The sequence below is a fragment of the Ornithorhynchus anatinus genome, chromosome 1 (assembly GCF_004115215.2).
Source record: "Ornithorhynchus anatinus isolate Pmale09 chromosome 1, mOrnAna1.pri.v4, whole genome shotgun sequence".
NCBI lineage: Eukaryota > Metazoa > Chordata > Mammalia > Monotremata > Ornithorhynchidae > Ornithorhynchus > Ornithorhynchus anatinus.
Window position 1 is genome coordinate 74,330,529 of NC_041728.1, and position 15,263 is coordinate 74,345,791.

Here is a 15,263-nt window from a genome sequence, read left to right on the forward strand (position 1 = left end):
GATTTCCCTGTGTCCACCCCAGCGCTTAGAACAGTGCTCTGCACATAGGAAGCGCTTAACGGATACCAACATTACATACTACTGAAAGAATGACTGAAGTGGCAGAGTCGGGATTCGAACCCATGACCTCTGACTCCCAAGCCCGTGCTCTTTCCACTGAGCCACGCTGCACATATAGCAACCTCATTCTTATTATCAGCGCGTGGCATTCCCCTCCCCCCGCCCCATCGCCGGCATGTGACAGAGGCAGCGCGGGGCCGTTCCTTCGGCGCATGCGCCCTCGCTCGGCGGCGGCGACCGGTCGAACTACAGTTCCCAGACGCCATGGCGGGAGGGGGAGGGTCGTGACCCGGAAGTTCTTCCGGCCCCGCCGGGCCTGGCCAACCGCTACATTTGAAGAAGATGGTCGGCGGGGGCGTCCGGAGGGCGGGGAGACGGTTGCGTTTTTGTGCGGCGCCCATTATGAGGTAGAGCTGCCCGGGCCGCCGCAGGGGGAGGGGGACGCCGCCGCCGCCGCCACACCCGTCCGTCGGCCCCCGAGCCGGAGGTCGACTCCACTTCCGGTCCCTTCGACGCCATCCTCTTCCCTCCCCCCCCCCAGGACGGGGCTTCCCGGCTGAGCTTCCCCCCCCGTTCTCCGTCTCCTCCCCAACACCGACTCCCTCCTCCTCGGTGGTTTCGGCATTTAGGACTCCACCCGCCGTGAAGCGGCTGGGGTTTATTTCTGCCCGGATGGACCTCCCCCCGCCTCCCCTGCCCGAGCAGCCCGAGCCAGTGGCCGAGGGTGGGAGGAAAGACGCGAGGGACCGAGGAGAAGACGCCACTGCGGCCGCCGGGGGGGAAGACGAGATCGAATTCGTGTGTGTAAGTACCCCAGCGCTTACAACCGGGCTCCGCACATAGTAAGCGCCTAACAGGTGCCATCACCCTCATCTTCCTTTTCACATAATAATCATCATAATGATGGCATTTCAGCTCCAAGTGGGACAACCTGATAACCTTGTATCTATCCCAGCGTTTAGAACAGTGCTTGGCACATAGTAAGCGCCTAACAGATGCCATCACCCTCATTTTCCTTCTCCCATAATCATCATAATGATGGCATTTGAGCCCCAAGTGGGACAACCTGATAACCTTGTATCTATCCCAGCGCTTAGAACAGTGCTTGGCACATAGTAAGCGCATAACAGATGCCATCATCCTCATTTTCCTTCTCACATAATAATCATAATAATGATGGCATTTGAGCCCCAAGTGGGACCACCTGATAACCTTGTATCTTTCCCAACCCTTAGAACAGTGCTATGCACATAGTAAGCGCTTAACAAATGCCATCATTATTATGATTAGTATATGAGAAGAAAAATGAGGATGATGGCATCTGTTAAGCGCTTACTATGTGCCAAGCGCTGGGATTAATACAAGGTTATCAGGCTGTTATCGGTAAAAAGGGGATTAAAAGTGTGAACCCCACGTGGTGACCCTGTAACTACCCCAGTGTTGTGAACAGTGCTTGGCACATAGTAAGCGCTTAACAAATACCAACATTATTGTTATTATTATTTAGGCTTTAGATCCCTCTCCTTTCTTCTTTGCCTTCCTCCAGAAGCAACCCGTACAGCCGCAGGCTGGATCTGGCCTGACCCCCAAACAAGCTACTGCCCTCCTCCCTGACTCCCAGTTGGCTCTGGGTCAGGTGCAGGTGCAATTAAATCTACCAAACAATCACACTTCCCCCTCCTTCAAAGCCCTGCTGAAGGCTCACCTCCACCAGGAGGCATTCCCAGACTAAGCCCCCTTTTTCCTCAGCTTCCCCTCTCCTGCCCATCACCCCGACTCGCTCCATTTGCTCTACCCCTTCTGCCCCACAGCACTTGTATATATAGGTACCTATCTATAATTTTGTATATGTTAATGTCTGATTACTTGTTTTGATGCGTATATATCTGTAATTCTATTTATATTGATGCTGTTGATGCCTGTTTGCTTGTTTTGACGTCTCTCTCCCCCCTTCTAGACTTTGTGCCTGTTGTAGGCAGGGATTGTCTCTCTTGGTTGATTAATTTTATTTTCCAAGCACTTAGTACAGTGCTGTCCATACAGTAAGCGTTCAATAGATAAGTTTGAATGAATTAATTAATAACTTTACCACTTGCCTGAATCCCAGGAGCAACAGCATATGGGGGTTCCTGAGTAGCACAGCTACCATTGGAGTTGAGGAAAGAGTTGCCATAGGTAAAATGTATGCACTCCTCAATTTATTAATCGAGTGCTTACTGTACTTGAGCACTTGGGAAATTGTGGTGCATGACAGAATCCCTGCCCTGTGCTCTGAAGCTCACTCAACTCCTGTGGCCGTACCTCAGTGTCCTCTGGCCTGTAGACCGTGTAGGAGGTAACAAGCGTCTCCTTCAGTGTGGGGTTTAGGGACATCAATCCCACTTTATTTTATGGTATTATTGTGAAATTGCCATAATTTGTTTATTAAAAATCAGGCACTTCCTGTCTTGTAATTTTGAAAAGTTTGACATTATAGAGATTGGAAAATATTTGTTTTCCTTATGTATTTTCAGTAGATTGATCTTGAGGAATATGGGAACATTCTTCAGAAAGCCTGGTCTGTCTTGGTATGATGTGTTGCAGTGTTGGAAGAAGTGGTTGTGCATGTGCATCTGATTCCAGTCAACACATAAGTACTGTAATGCAACTTCTCCTAAACATGAGGTCCCTCAAGAACACTACTCCCCTGTTGTAGGTGAACTGACTGTATGCAGTTCCCATTGAATAAATGCTTGACAGAGGGGCACAGATCAGCTTGTCATTTTGAGCCCACCTATCAGAATGGGATGGATGAGAAATGAACATGATGATAATAGGGGAATCTGTTTTCGTGGACCAAAAGAAAAACTAAATATACAGTAATTGGCCTTCAGGAAGTTTAATTTTATAATAGGCATCCACAGGAGGGCTAGAGTAGGGCAGAAAATGGCAAGGTAATGCAGGATAAAATAAAAATAGTCATGATTGATTTGAAGTTATAGCTCATACAAGTTTTTCTCATACCTAGAGCAAGTTCAGACAACCAAAAATGGTTGTGCCAGGAAGGCTGGAAGGAAAGCAAAGGAGCAGGACTTATCATGAGCTCCCTCAAGCAAATCGTGAGGGCAGTGACCTAAATCTGGCAGCAGGGGTGACTCAAAGTTGCTGTATAAGTCTCGGGAGCAGTGACATAAACTTGAAGAACACAGAATCGATGTGGTCCTGGGCATGGACAGCAATACCCCAACCACTTCAGGAGTTAACCATTCAACCATGGTCTGTCATGCTACCAACTGGTGTGTTTCCAGGCAATGTCTGTTCCTGCTCTGGAGAAACAAGTAGAGGGAATGGAGGCTGAAATCCATGAGTCATTACTGTGATTCGAATAGTTGTCTTTGTTGTTGAAGTATTCCGGAGTGAAAAGAATTACCATCCAGAAATAATATCTTTGAGGTGGAAGGGTCTCATCATCATCATTAATGGTTTTGATTGAACTCTTATTATGTGAAGAGTACTGTTCTAAGCTCTTGGGAGAGTTCAGTACATTTTCCCTGCCCACAGTGAGTTTACAGTCTAGAGGGGAAGGCAGATAATAATAATGATGGCATTTAAGTGCTTACTATGTGCCAAGCACTATTCTAAGCTTTAGGGTAGATAAAAGCCGATCACACTGGACACAGTCCCTGTCCCACATGGGGCTCACAGTTTTTTAATCCCCATTTTACAGATGTGGTAACTGAGGCACAGAGGAAGTGAAGTGACTTGCCCAAGGTCACACAGCAGACAAGTGAAGGAGTCAGGATTAGAACCCAGATCCGTCTGACTCCCAGGCTCATGCTCTTTCCACAAGGCCATGCTGCTTTGCATGCTGCTTTAATATATTATGAATACATAATTTATAATATATAGCTTATAGATATGTGCATAACCACGGTAAACAGTCACTCATCCTATCCCACCTTGTTTACTGCATTAGCCTCCTTCTGACCTCCCGACCTCCTGCCTCTCTCCACTCCAGTTCATACTAAATTCCACTGCTTGGAGCATCTTTCTACAGAAACCTTCAGGGCATGTCACCTCTGCTCCTCAAAACTTCCAGTGGTTGCCTATCCACCTCTGAATTAAACAAAAACTCCTCACCATTGGCTTTAAAGCTCTCCGTTACCTTGCCCCCTCCTACCTCACCTTGCTTCTCTCCTCCTACAACCCAGCCTGCATACTTCACTTCTCTGGTGCTAACCCTCTCACTGTACCTTGATCTCGCCTGTCTCCCTGCCGACCCCTTGGCCACATCCTACATCTGGCCTGAAACGCCTTCCCTCCTCAAATCTGCCAGACAATTACTCTCCCCCTCTTCAAAACCTTACCGAAGACACATCTCCTCCAAGAGACCTTCCCAGACTAAGCCCCACTTTTCCTCATCTCCCATTCCCTTCTGCATCACCCTGACTTGTTCCCTTTGCTCTTCTCCCCCTCCCCGCCCCAGACTGTAAGCTTGTTGGGGCAGGAATTGTCACTCTTGACTGCTGTATTGTACTTTCCCAAATGCTTAGTATAGTGCTCTGCACCCAGTTAGTGCTTAATAAATAGATTGAATGAATGAATGCTGTGGAGTTGAGGGAAAGGCAAATAGCAAATGCCCAAAGGTCACAGATCCAAATGCCTAGATGAGGCAGAAGTGAGAGGGAGTTCGGGGGAAAAGAAGACTTAACTGGGGAAGGCCTCCTGAAGGAGATGTCATCTTTATAAGGCTTTGAAGGTTCATTCATTCATTCATTCAATAGTATTTATTGAGCGCTTACTATGTGCAGAGCACTGTACTAAGCGCTTGGGATGAACAAGTCGGCAACAGATAGAGACAGTCCCTGCCGTTTGACGGGCTTACAGTCTAATCGGGGGAGACGGACAGACGAGAACAATGGCACTAAACAGCGTCAAGGGGAAGAACATCTCGTAAAAACCGATGGCAACTAAATAGAATCAAGGCGATGTACAATTCATTAACAAAATAAATAGGGTAACGAAAATATATACAGTTGAGCGGACGGGTACAGTGCTGTGGGGATGGGAAGGGAGAGGTGGAGGAGCAGAGGGAAAAGGGGAAAATGAGGCTTTAGCTGCGGAGAGGTAAAGGGGGGATGGCAGAGGGAGTAGAGGGGGAAGAGGAGCTCAGTCTGGGAAGGCCTCTTGGAGGAGGTGAGTTTTAAGTAAGGTTTTGAAGAGGGAAAGAGAATCAGTTTGGCGGAGGTGAGGAGGGAGGGCGTTCCAGGACCGCGGGAGGACGTGACCCAGGGGTCGACGGCGGGATAGGCGAGACCGAGGGACGGCGAGGAGGTGGGCGGCAGAGGAGCGGAGCGTGCGGGGTGGGCGGTAGAAAGAGAGAAGGGAGGAGAGGTAGGAAGGGGCAAGGTGATGGAGAGCCTTGAAGCCTAGAGTGAGGAGTTTTTGTTTGGAGCGGAGGTCGATAGGCAACCACTGGAGTTGTTTAAGAAGGGGAGTGACATGCCCAGATCGTTTCTGCAGGAAGATGAGCCGGGCAGCGGAGTGAAGAATAGACCGGAGCGGGGCGAGAGAGGAGGAAGGGAGGTCAGAGAGAAGGCTGACACAGTAGTCTAACCGGGATATAACGAGAAATAATAATGTTGGTATTTGTTAAGCGCTTACTATGTGCAGAGCACTGTTCTAAGCGCTGGGGTAAACACAGGGGAATCAGGTTGTCCCATGTGGGACTCACAATCTTAATCCCCATTTTACAGATGAGGGAACTGAGGCACAGAGAAGTTAAGTGACTTGCCCACAGTCACACAGCTGACAAGTGGCAGAGCTGGGATTCGAACTCATGAGCCCTGACTCCAAAGCCCGACTGCGCCACGAAGGTTGGAAGACTGTGTGGAGGGGGACGGAGTTCCCGGCCAGAGGTGTGAGTTCCCGGCCAGAGGGAGGACATGGGACAGGGGTCTGTGGTGAGAGAGACAAGATTGGGGCACCTTGAGTAAACTGGCACTAGAGTGGAGTATGTGGATTAAGCTGCAGTACGAGATCAATGAAGTAAGGCAGGAAGGGGTGAGCTGATTGAGTGCTTTAAAACCAGCAGAGATTGGGGCACCTTGAGTAAACTGGCACTAGAGTGGAGTATGTGGATTAAGCTGTAGTACGAGATCAATGAAGTAAGGCAGGAAGGGGTGAGCTGATTGAGTGCTTTAAAACCAGCAGAGATTGGGGCACGTTCAGTAAACAGGGGCTAGAGTGGAGTATGTGGATTAAGCTGTAGTACGAGATCAATGAAGTAAGTCAGGAAGGGGTGAGCTGATTGAGTGCTTTAAAACCAGCAGAGATTGGGGCATGTTCAGTAAACGGGGGCTAGAGTGGAGTATGTGGATTAAGCTGTAGTAAGAGATCAGTGAAGTAAAGCGGGAAGGGATGAGCTGATTGAGTGCTTTAAAACCAACGGTAAGGTGTTTCTGTTTGATGCGGAGGTGGAAGTGTAGACCGTGGGGAGGTTCTTGAGTAGGGAATTGTGGACTATTTTTTTTTTTAGAAAAATGATCATCAGAATTAAGTTTGGACTCGATTTGGGAGGAGTAGGAGGCAGAGAGGTCAGCAAGGAGGCAGATGCAGTAGTCTTGAGTGCACTAAAGGAAACTCTTCTGTGTTCTTATGCCATCCACTGTCTTGACCACCATGACCCTACAACCATTTCAAGTTACATTCATTTGATTTTTTTCCCCTTGTACTCTGTTGTTTTTATTCACAGTTTGTCTTCAATCAGTGGCATTTATTGACTGTTTACTGGGTGAAGAGCAGTGTTCTAAGTGCTTGGGAGACTACAGCACATAGAATTTGTAGACATGTCCCCTTCCCTCAACCAGCTTACAGTCTAGAGAGGGAGAGAGACAACTGTATAAGTAATTTATAGATATGTACATAACTGCTTGTGTTGTCTTGAGAAAGCTCTGCTTTCCCCATGAGTTTGTAAACTGTTCCAGATTATGGATCCTTTCTTTTATACTCCCATACTGTTTTTGGTACATAGTATGAACTCATGGAATGCTGTTGATGACAGTAGTTAATATGCTGTGTGTAGACAATCACACTCAAATAAGACCACAACTTAGATTCCTGAAAAACAGCAAAAGGTTTTTGCCTCAAGTTGCTGTCATTGGGGCTATTTACAAAACTAAGGGCAAATCTTTGTGGGTAAGCCTCCAAGAACATATAAATAAGTCAGCATTCACTACATTTTTTTTTGTCCTGTATCAGAGATTCAGTTTTAATACGAAATGTCTAGACAGCAGGAGAATGACTGGTTAAAATCACAACGTGAATTTTAGTTTAGGTTTATCTGGGACTCATTAACCTTAGAGGTACAAGGTTAATGAGTCCCAGATAAACCTAAACTGCAATTAGGAAATATAACTTCTGTTTTTGAAAGTCACCCTGGGCAGCTCCTAAATGAAGAAAAGAAAGAACACCAAAGTCAATGTTTTTTATAATTTGTACTTATCTTTCAATCCAATTAAATTGGACAGAACCTCCCCAGAGGAGGTGGTTGTTTTGAGGTGTTCTCTTTTGAATTTTCACTCATTTCTCAAATTGGAAGGGATTTATTTTGGCAACTGCATTGATCAGTTCCACAACTTCTTTTAGTTCCAGTCCACTATTGTTTACCTCATTTGGGTAGAGTTATTAATGAATATTGCATTTTGTGGTAAGTAAAGAGCAAAAATAAAATTAAATACTTTAGTAGTAATGATTAAAGTGTACACAGAGAGTTTTAACATATTAAATTCTCCCAATTCTACCCTCTGATCCCAAATATAAATGAATTTACTTTATGCCTTTTTTTCTTTCATTCCACTTATGATTACTCTTGAGTCAGTAACATTTAATTCTAAATTGCTGTGTCCAGTTTGGGACTCCTTATTTTGAAAGAAATGGAATAGTATCTGTCAGAGGACCACAAAGGAAATATAAAGGATTGTAAATCCTGGGAAGAGAGATTATAATTCTGACCCAAAACTGAGAAATTGAAGACTAAGGGTGATTATTTTGCAGTAATCTTCAAATGTGATGCTCATATCCATGGAGGACTGAAAAATCAAAAGGAATTTTAAATATCAAAGCATGAATGATTTAGGCGTTCAAATTTCCTGTTGAGGGTTACACCCATTAAAATGAGTAACCAAGAAAGAATGAATCATCTCCTAAAATTTTGAAAACAGGTTTTAACTTTTATTTATATATATATATATATATATATATATATTTAGGTGGGGAAGGGTTTCATCCTTGCAAGTCCTCCTATCCTATCCTCCTATCCTCCAAAGTTCCAATACCACATGACCAGACAGCTTCTGAGAACGTGATACAGAACCCAAACAGGCACAAGTTTTGGGGAAAAGATTCCCTAATAGATTGTGAGACCTGTGTGGGAAAGGACTACATTCATTCAATAGTATGTATTGAGCGCTTACTATGTGTAGAGCACTGTACTAAGTGCTTGGAATGTACAAATCGGTAACAGACGGAGACAGTCCCTGCCCTATGACGGGCTTACAGTTTAATCGGGGGAGACAGACAGACAAGAACAATGGCAATAAATAGAATCAAGGGGAAGAACATCTCATTAAAGCAATAGCAAATAGAATCAGGGTGATGTATATTCAACCTGATTAGCTGGTACCTACCCCAAGGCTCAGTATAGTACCTGGCATATAGTAAATTGGTTGACAAAATACCATCAAACAAAAAAACAGTAGGATTCTAGTCAAAATACAAAATGAAAATTCATATCATCATCATGGCATGAGTGTGAATTTGGCCATGCTTGAAGTAATTGAACTGTGGGTGGAAACCTGCATTATGTCTTTCGCTTGGAAGATTTCTAGCTGGCATTGTGTGTCCTTTGACTTTCTCATGGGAAGTTGGACTGTGGCTGCCAAAGAGTGCTTCAGGCTGGGAAATGGACACTTATGGCCTTACTTCAGGCACTGAGTTTGGTCCACAATATTCCTGTTTTAACTCTACATTCCATTTTGACCCCCAGATAATGTGAGACTGGGTTCCACTTAAGCACATCAGTTTTGAAATGGTGGACCTCAAAGAAATCCATTCAAAAATGATTAAAATGTCTAGTATGTGAGAAGAATAGATCTTTGTTCTTTAGCTAGGGTGTGGGTCAGAGTCGGGCGATCTGAGCCCACCTCCTGCTTGACACTCTATTGCTTGGGCACATCCCAGTAAGGGAAATGCTTGTAGGTTTTGATCAAATTCCAGATTGTGTAGTACAGTGGAAATGCAACAGTCAGTACTGTACTCCCTCTGATCTTCCACTCCCACTTTCACCATTTGTAAGGGTTTCTAGTTACATTTAGTGTCTGGTGATAATAATAATAATAATGTGGGTATTTGTTAAGCGCTTACTATGTGCAGAGTACTGTTCTAAGTGCTGGGGGAGATACAGGGTCATCAAGTTGTCCCACATGAGGCTCACAGTTAATCCCCATTTTACAGATGAGGTAACTGAGGCCCAGAGAAGTGAAGTGACTTGCCCACAGTCACACAGCTGACAAGTGGCAGAGCTGGGATTCAAACCCATGACCTCTGACTCCCAAGCCCGGGCTCTTGCCACTGAGCCACGCTGCCTGTACAGGACAAACCTAATGACCGTCTGAAAGCTTTCCAAACCCTGTGTACATCTCAACTATAACTCAGTGGTAGGCAGCAGTCATTTTTTAATCATAATTTAGCAAAGTAAATTAGTTGTTGGAGACTCCTCTGTATAGACAGGCAGTGTTTAAGGGATAGTGTCTTTATACATACCTCTTGCTTGCTTTCGGAACTGAGCTTTTCATTCAATTGTATTTATTGAGCGTATACTCTGCAGAGCACATCTCTGCCACTTGTCAGCTGTGTGACTGTGGGCAAGTCACTTCACTTCTCTGTTCCTCAGTTACCCCATCTGTAAAATGGGGATGAAGACTGTGAGCCCCACATGGGACAACCTGATGATCCTGTATCTCCCCCAGTGCTTAGAACAGTGCTCTGCATGTAGTAAGCGCTTAACAAATACCAACATTATTATTATTATTACTAAACACTTGGGAGAGTACAGTACAATAAAATAAACATTGTTGACATCTCTTTCCTAGAAGAGGCCAGCAGCCTTGATTTTTTTTTTCTCCCCTCCCCCAAAATTTAATGGGTGGCAGGAAAACCAGACCTAAGGTCTATTCATCAAACAGATGGGCTTGTTGACATAGTTCCTGAGACAAAGTTAGCAGCGTGTTGCTCCAAAGCTGAGTCCTATTTGCATTGAGAATTCATACTGCATTAGATCCCAAAATAATTTTGCATTCAACTTGAACAGATTTGCGTCTCTGTTTCTGCTGGACTGTACCTTTAAAAAATGCCTGAATGAATCTCCCCTTTGCTCTGACTTTTGTATATTGCATTCTTAAAAATAGAAAAGTCAGTACTGCCTCAGTGTCCATTCTTCAGAGGAAGGACAACAAAACTATTTTGTTGGCTATAGAATATATGGAAAAAAATTGTTCTTCAAGTCCTTAGTCATGCTTTGGCTTATGTATGAATCTCTGCATCCATTTGTTTGACTCTCAAAAAAGAAGTTTTCCCTTCTACTTGAATGTTGTAAAGCACTTTGCCAAGAAAATTACATGTGAATATTTTCAAGTGATTAAACAAGGGCACCCTATTAGAGGAAAACAGTGTTTTGAGAACAGGCACTTTTGGGTTTGATTTTTAGAAAAAGTCAAGAATGATGTATGCGTGCTTCTGCTGCGCGAGTTATTTTAAACCAACTGCTGCATGAAAATATAGAGACCAACATTCTGATTTTTACTGCTACCTCTAAACTGTAAGTTGCTTGTGGGCAGGGATTTTGTTTACCAATTCTAGTGTATTGTACTTCCCCAAGTGCTTAATACAGTACTCTGTACACAGATGCTCAAGTAAATACCATTAATTGATTGGTGGCTTGATTGATACTCGGTACTGATTTCTAAATTCATTCAATTCTTTTTTAGGAGGGCCTACAAAGACCTGTTCTGGAGTACATTGATCTGGTCAGTAGCGATGAGGAAGAACCTAGCACCTCCCATGGTAATGTGAGTACCACAGTTCTATCCTTTTTCAAATGGCGTTCGCACAGGTTATGTATTTCTGGGCTTTGAAGTGTGGGTTGAGTTCCAGATCAGCTCCTAGTTGGGTCATTCTAAGCCTTCAGGCTGGCCTGGGCCAGAGAGCTGGCTGCTTTTGGCAGTGCGGTCGCTTGCTCTCCGAGCCGCCTATCCATCAAACAATCAGGATCTCTGAGCCCTTCCATGATGCTTAACTCTCAGTCCTTAACTCCTACCTCAGACCCACTGCCAGGAGTGCATGGGGGAGAAGCACTTCTATCCATCTCCCTTCCCTTGGGATGGTGGTGGGTGGTAGGGATTGCAGGACATCCCATTTTACTAATTTTGTCCCTGTGGGGAACAAACATCCTTCCTGGGGATTTAGGAAAAACCGGCTACCCGACTCATGACGGAGATTGACATTGATATGGATGAGGTGGTAATGCAGGGGAAGAGAGCACTGCTTAGTTAATAAGAATTGTAGTATGTATTAAGAATGTATGTGCCATGTACAGTTCTAAGTGTTGGGAGTAGATAGATCAGATGAGGCGATCCTTGTTCTTCACGGGACTCAGTCTAGGAGGGAGATCTAGTGTTGAATCCTCATTTTACAGATGAGGGAGAGAGTCACCCTCTCAGAGGATAGCCACATTTTGAGAAAAGACACTTAACTTTGGGGTTTGATTTCTAGAAAAAGCCGAGAATAATGCAAACATGCTTCTGCTGCACAGGTTATTTTAAACCATCTTGTTACACTGCTATATGAAAATATAGAGACCAGCATTCTGATTTTTACTCTTCCCTCTAAACTGTAACCTTCCTGTTATAGTCTGGTCTAGTCTATAGTATAGTCTCCTAACAGAGATTATTCATTCAATAGTATTTATTGAGCACTTACTATGTGCAGAGCACTGTACCAAGCACTTGGAATATACAATTCGGCAACAGATAGAGACAATCTCTGCCCAATGACCGGCTTACAGTCTAATCGGGGGAGACAGATGGACAAAAACAAGACAACATAATCACGATAAATAGAATCAAGGGGATGTACACCTCATTAACAAAATAAATAGGGTGATAAAAATATATACAAATTATGTTTACCAGTTGTATCGTAGTGTACTTTCCCAAGCACTCAATCCAGTACTTTGCTCACAAATGCTTAAGTATCATTGATTGATTGATAGTACTGATTTCTACATTCATTCAGTTTGCTCAAGGTTACACAGCAGACAAGTGGCGGAGCTGGGATTAGAACTCAGGTCTTTCAACTCCCAGGTTCATACTGTTTCCACTAGGCCATGCTACTTCTTCCACCATGCTGTTATAATAATATAGCATTATTATTATCACTATTATTAGTCCATGCCAACACCCATCTGGGTAGGTCTTGGGCGGAGTCAGACATGCATGGCCTCAGCCTGATTGTATAGTTGTCCGGTTTGAAGTTGGTGCAACTTGGAGCAAGATTGTTGCCAAAGGTTTGATTGTTACACCATGAATCTCTTGGCTGCTCTGCTGGTGAAAATGCAGCAAAACATCTTTTTCTGGCCCCTTACCATTCACGGTGAGCATTATTCAGACACCAGTGGTGTGGTGGAAAGGCATGACCTATTGCCAGTGGGTTATGTGCTGCAGTGGTTTGTGCAGTAGTGGTAATGGTTTATGCTGAGGCATCTGCTCTCTCTTGCAAGGTTTCCCTGTGCCCAGCAGCACACGTTGTGAGATGGCTGTAGAGAGAACAGGTGAGGGGTCTTGTTAGACCAGAAGATCTGACGACTCAGTAGCAGCAGACAGCAATGAATATGAACCCAGCAGGATTTAGAAAGGGTTCGTTGGTTCGGTGGGGGAAATCATTCCCTTTCCTGCAAGATGCCAAGAATAACAAAAGTTTGTCCTCTGTACAACTAGACTTCAAAGCTGGAAAAGTGGTGGGAGTCTATCCTCCTTCATGAGTTTATCTTTTGGAAGGTTTAGAAGAACTACTTGTCTGGCTGCAGAAACCCCACCCTCCCCCACCATAGCTGCCAGAGGAGAGGAAAGACATCTCCAGAACAAGGTTTATTCAACCCCCAGTGCTGTGAAATCTCTTCCCCAGCTAGTGAGCCCATGTGATGCTCCATGCCCTCTGGGCAGTGACTGTTCCCAACTTCCCTCAGCAGCGCTGTAAGAAAGAAAGACTGTGTGGAAGTGCTGTTTTCTAAATATTGAAGGAATGGGCTGAAAGAATGTTAGAAATCTGAGAAAGAAGAGTTCAGACTTTTGATCGCCCCAGTCAGGAAGTCAGGAGCAGTGGAACCCCCTCTCCTGGATCAGATCATTGGAAGAATGCAGAAAAACTCAGCCTAAAGGGGTCTCGAACTAAACCCAGTGTAGAGTTTGATCATCTCTACACCGATTGGTTTTGCACTGCCTTTTCCCAGAATGCAATCCTAGTATAAACTGAGGCAAAAACTCTAGCAGGTCTTAAAAATGCCTCTCCTTTAGTAGACAAATCCTATTCATTCCAACTGATACCTTCCAGAATGTTTATAAAGAAAAACTTATACTACAGCCACTTGGCATGACCTCCCACCCCAGTTTCATACTCATAAAATCTGTGCAAGGCGGTCATTGTTTAAACCCATTTCACATCTTGTCATCGACCAACCTTGAAGGGTAAGAATCGGGATCGAGTTTGTTTTGAATTTCAAGTCAAGAATGAATGAGAGACCTCAAGTGGCATGATGGACAGGTGTTTATTAGTGGACAGCTGACATAGATAATCAGACAAGTGCTCACTCCCACAAATGGAATGTCCTAGGAGCGTCAGTCATTTTAACCAGCCTCACTTCTTCCTCCTTTTCCCCACACAAACTCTCCTCGTGGGTCCCAGTGCCAGATCATCTCCTGTGCGGAGCTACTGGGGACTTGAAGCCTGGGTCATGTCGTCAGCAAATCATTTGCTCACCCCCATCTAGTAGCATCTCTGTGGGGACTCGTGAAAAGCAATAACCTCTTCGGTCCTTCTACAGACCTCTTTGATATGTCCACCAAAAACCCTGCATCAGAACACCACATCTTCAACTGGGAGCAGAGGAAGATTACCTTTGCCAGGGACAGAGTGAGGAAATGAATGAGTGTAAGTTCTCCAGATGTGTGTCCTGACCAGGGTCACATAAATGCAGAGTCTCAAAGGACTTAAGCCCTGGATTTTGGGTGTATAAGGGCTGACTCCCAAAATTGCAGGTTATCTTATGAACATATCTTCCACTTGGGCATCGTGAAGGCATTAGAAAAGGCTGCCACAAAGCAGCCCATGCCAGTATGTCTGGGTCTGTAAAGGGGATACTGCCCTTTAAATTGCAGCTAATTGGCAGCCGGAGAGTGGAGCCTGTGGGTCCCCAAAAGTTCCTTTAAAGTTTTGTCTCCCCTCCCTTCTTGGTTAGTATTGCCTTACCCTTTAGCTCTTCATCTCGGTGTCTCCAGAAGGGATCTTAATGGATTTTTGTGATTGGGAGAGGCTCATAGTGAATAGAAAGAGGGAAAGTGTGTTTGATGTTTGAGGTATTTTGGGGGACTAGATGGAGAGTCAGAAGTCTCCAGTGGAGCAGCCATGTGCTTGGGGGGTTGGGGTGTGTGTTTGTGTGTGTGTATGTGATTATTCATGGGGTATCCCTATAACTGGGTGGGGGTGTTGGACCATGGCCCCTATTCCACTCTTACCCCACAGCCGCCTTTGCTTTTGTCTGAGCAAGCCAAGGACAAAACAGAGAGGGAGGGGAGAGGAAGGACACATCAGGAAATACCACTCAGTTGTGGCGGATGTCCTTTTGGCTCCTGCTCCCTCTCCACTCCCCTTTTCCTCCACCCCATCAGACAAAAGTTCTCCAGGCCCCAGCTGCTGAAGCCACTCTCAGCTCCCCCGCACCTCTGTCGCTCTCTGGCTGGTGGTGCTGTAATGATGTCACTGAGTTTTAACATGATTTGGTGGTGGGGATGCCCTATTATTCATTCAATAGTATTTATTGAGCGCTTACTATGTGCAGAGCACTGTACTAAGCCTTGGAATGAACAAGTCGGCAACAGATAGAGACAGTCCCT

The 15,263-nt window shown here is 44.9% G+C and overlaps 1 protein-coding gene across 3 annotated transcripts in view; it reads left to right on the forward strand.

The window, feature by feature from the left end:
* Positions 1–383: 383 nt before the first annotated feature.
* The window catches only part of ZNF451 (zinc finger protein 451), a 59,199-nt gene continuing 44,319 nt past the window's right edge, over positions 384–15,263 (forward strand). Inside the window, exons 1-2 of one of the 3 annotated variants that reach the window (XM_029065353.2) lie at positions 384–864; positions 11,085–11,165. In XM_029065353.2, the coding sequence (XP_028921186.1) occupies positions 733–864; positions 11,085–11,165 (213 nt within the window). In that variant the 5' untranslated portion in view covers positions 384–732. Of the gene's footprint in view, positions 865–11,084; positions 11,166–14,214; positions 14,302–15,263 lie in introns of those variants that run through there. The other 2 variants (XM_029065362.1, XM_029065370.2) reach the window with 2 other exon arrangements.